Below are 4294 nucleotides of genomic sequence, written 5' to 3' on the forward strand. Positions count from 1 at the left end.
CCAACTTTACTGATTAATAATAGACCCCAAAGTTAAAGGTTAAGAAATTTATAATATTAAATTAATAAAAAAACATTCCACTTTACTATACTAAAACTAATTGTTAATATAATACTAATGTCTTGATTCATCTAAAAAAAATATAATAATAAAGTTTTCTTGACTAAATTAAAAAAGAACACATATTCTCCTGTATTAAATTAAAAATTAATGAAAGACTAAAAAGATATAAGTACCATGAATATGATCAATTATGATCAAGAGAGGAAAAATAAAGAGTCTCCCTCTTTATTTTTCCTCTCTTTATCATAATTGATCATAATTCAATACAAGAGTAAATAAAATTACATTTAAATTAAATATTTAATTATTAATAATTTACATAACTCAGAAAAAACAAGTTTAATTAGAGCCGTTTGATATAATGATTAAACATCTTACGTCGATTCTAATACGGTCCCACCATTTTTTGACCAGTGCCACCTCATTGTGGTCCTTCCTCTACTCTACAATGTTTTCTTGTACAATTCTCTTCTTCCTTTAATCTTTAGCACTAACACTTGTTCACTTTTTCTCTTCTTGTTGGTTGAAATCTTGGTCAACACAACTGAAACTGATAGGGAAAATTTTCATTCATGTATGTGGAACTATAGTCTCAAGTGTTGTTTTTGTTTCTTCTCTTTTTTTCTTTGTTTCTTTATAGGAGTTTCAGAAAAATCTCACAAATTCATAATTTTTTCCTCCCCAGTCAAATATTCCAAATATGAAACCATTCACATTTTTGGATGCTTGTTAATCAACTTTTTTTTCCATTCCTTTAAATTAATTAATCCATCCAAAAACATTTAATGTAGAATAATTAAGATTATAAAAATCAATTAAGATTTCCCCCCAAAAAAAAATCAATTAAGATTTTTCATGTGTTGAACATATTGAAAATAATACCAATATTGATGTGGATATATATATTCTCATAATTTCATAGATGGAAAAAATTAAATCTTTAGTTGATTTTATTTTATTTTATTTATTAAAAATTTGGGTAGGTTCATGCAAAGGGTAAAGATCGCCGTTGTTTTGGTCAAGGTAGATTTTCATATTTATTTTGCAGAGACACGTAGAACAATTTCTTAATTCAGACTCAAAAATCCGAAAAAATTAAACTTTTCAGACACTTTTCCCTTAATAGCTGCATCGTAAGAAAAACCAGAAACCAACCAATAGCAGTAGCAACCGGTTTTTCTTTTCTTATTTTTTAGTTATAAATACGGCACGCCTCTGCTCAGAAAACGCACACTCAAATATTCTAAAACTAAATAAAAACTGAGAGATGGAGCAAGAACGTGGTGATGGTGGAAGGAGAGGTGAGATGAGTAAGCATGTTCAAGCTCATCCTCAACCTCAGAAGTGTCCTAGGTGTGATTCATTCAACACCAAGTTCTGCTATTACAACAACTATAGCCTCTCTCAGCCTCGTTTCTTCTGCAAAACATGCAGAAGGTACTGGACTCAAGGTGGAACATTGAGAAATGTTCCTATTGGTGGTGGTTGTCGTAAGGGAAAGAAATCCAAAACTTCATCCTCAACACCATCAAGTAATTCCTTAGGGAATTCTTCCCTGTCTCGGCCAACACTGCCACAATCAACCGACCAGTTGACCATGGCTGCGATGGCTAAAAACTCTTCTTCTGTTTTTGCTTCATTTTCCTCTGCTGCTTCTTTTTATCAAGGAGGTGTTGTTGGTTACATGTCGCCTTTTGCGGCATTTAATCATTCGTTGAATTCGAATCCATCAACACACTCTTCAGCACACACTTTTGAACAGTCTCAGAATGTTGGTGTTGGAGTTGGTGTTGGTCTTGGTTCTTCTTCAAATTTGAGCCTTTTACAAGGTTTCAATGTTGCTGCTGCTGCTCTTGTAAGCTCATCACAAGGGCCGAATCGTCCACCGCCGCAACAATTCTTTCAACTAGGTGGTAATGGAGGACCAATGTTTACCTCTGAACCACGAGGTTTGAATTTGATTCCTCCATCTAGCATGGTTAATGCTACTACTTCTGTTGCTACTGATTCTGCTACTTATAATGAAAGTTGGCCTCAAAGCTTCATCAATAGTGGTAACAACAGAGCCTCTGATCAATCTTTATGGAGTACTATCAACACCACTTCAACTAATGGTGGTGGAAATTCTGAAAGGATTGGTGTTGGTGCTGATGCTGGTGGTAGTCGTGGTGTTGGTGCTGGTGGTAGCCGTGGTGCTGGTGGTAGCGGTGATGTTGCTGCTGGGGGTAGTGGATCTGCTTCTTTGGCTCTGAATCAATGGCATGATCTGTCAGGGTTCAATCCTCCTCAGTGATCTTGTTGATGTTGTTGCTGCACCTAGAAAATCCAAAGATGGAAAGCATAGCTCTGAGAAATTAATCTATCTTGTTTCGTTTTTTTTTAATATAAGGTCTAAGTAGAATATATATATATATATATATATGTGTGTGTGTGTGTGTGTGTGTGTGTGTGTGTGTGTGTGTGTGTGTGTGCGTGTGTGTGTGTGTGTGTGTGTGTGTTTTATATATTATATATTGGGTATGTTGGTCTGGTTGATTGTGCAAACATTGAACCCTAGAGTATTTTTCTTTTCGGTTTATTATTACCATCAAAGACAAATTGCACAGAGGAGTTCAGAGTTGAGTAGGGTTGTTTTGAAATATTACATATATATAGTGATATTATTATATTTACAATTATATTATCAAGTGAAGTATTGTGACAAATTGGTTTTTTTTTATAAAGGAGTTATTGTACGAAAAGAAAAGTTAAATTGTAGATTAATAAACGAGAATTAAGTTGAATTATTTTAATTTCAATGCATGCATGAAAAGGGGGTGATGTCTCTGTTGAAAGAGTTGATGGAATTGGTTCCATACTGAGATGAGAATATGGATGACTTAACATATTCTCTTTCAAATTCTATAGTAATTTGTTTTATTTGCAACTATATTTTTTGTTATGTATTGGTACACAATTTATTTTATTGACTTGGTAAAGTCCAGTCAACAATTACTTCAATCAAGATTCAAATTTTAATTTTTTGAATGATTCATTGTTAGTGGGAGCTCGCTATCGCTTAAGTTCAATCACTTAATTTACTAGCTTGCTTTATTACTATCATGCAATATGTGCATGGTTGCTATGTTATTTATATTAATCAGTTACATGTGAATTGTTATGTCATTTCATATGGAGGAAATAATGCAAGCAATTGCAAACACTGCTACATCTTTAATGTGTTGACATTGTCAATTACAAATAAGAAGTGTGACTTATATCTGTTTCTCTCATTATCTAACCATAAACTAACTCACTCTAGCATGTCTCTGTTTTTTCCTTCCTTTCTTTTGGCATTACATGCGTTTTTTTCCACTTAAATTGTTCAAATGACAGTTTTGTAAGTCTGAGGATAGAAATGAGCAAGCTTACCCAGACCATAGAGTTAAACTAAACTATGTGATGAGGAGAAGATGATCTAGTTGATAAAACATGCATAACGTTGAATAGATACTAGCGCATGCAACCGACACTACTGTGACTTTCTATCTGCTTTGCGATTGAGCGGAGTTATAGATTTGTTTTATGTTTCTCTTTGTTATACAACCTTAACATTACACCTTGAAAGGTTTTTTTTCTTAAAGATAAACTAAAACACTATTTTATTTTTCAAAAGACTGACCACTTTTCAAAATCAACCATCTATCATCGAATATATGTATATGTATTAAAGTAAGGTTATTATCTTTTACAATATATAAAGTTGATTGTCAGATTGATTCGAGTTCTTTTCTTTGGGTTGCATTTCTTTTTCAGTTCTTTCCTTTTCCCCTTTGTTTTGCTTACTTTTTCTTGTTTGTTCGATTTCCTGGGTTAGAGGTTTGCTCCCTATTTTTGTGTATCTTTTATCGTCTGAGAAGGTTTTGGTTTATGTCCCCCTTCTCTTTTTGTTATTGTTTTCTTTTTATTATTATTATTATTATTATTATTATATATATATATATATATATGGTGTTGCAGCTGGTCTGCCATCTGCTCCCCTTTTGCCTAAAAAATCTATGTTATCATTTTTTATGATATTATTTAAATTAGCAGAAAGACGAAAACATTAGGTCCCATCTTGACACTAGTCTACTACTAATCTACTTCTACTACTGATATATTAAATTTAATAGTCACCAAAATTAACTAATTAACCTCAGTTAAACTCATAATCTTCTTGAATTTGTGGGTTTAATGGTCAATTAAATCT

General features: G+C 32.6%; 1 protein-coding gene across 1 annotated transcript; it reads left to right on the top strand.

The window, feature by feature from the left end:
* The first annotated feature begins 1312 nt into the window (after positions 1-1312).
* Positions 1313-2768, top strand: LOC146943934 (uncharacterized). Its single transcript, XM_085748779.1, has one exon. It carries the CDS (start codon positions 1331-1333, stop codon positions 2354-2356), a length of 1026 nt encoding a protein of 341 aa, XP_085604905.1. The 5' UTR covers positions 1313-1330; the 3' UTR covers positions 2357-2768.
* Positions 2769-4294: the final 1526 nt, after the last annotated feature.

This window comes from Medicago sativa, chromosome 2 (genome assembly GCF_051527215.1).
Source record: "Medicago sativa cultivar Bolivia chromosome 2, Bolivia_mono, whole genome shotgun sequence".
Classification (NCBI taxonomy): domain Eukaryota; kingdom Viridiplantae; phylum Streptophyta; class Magnoliopsida; order Fabales; family Fabaceae; genus Medicago; species Medicago sativa.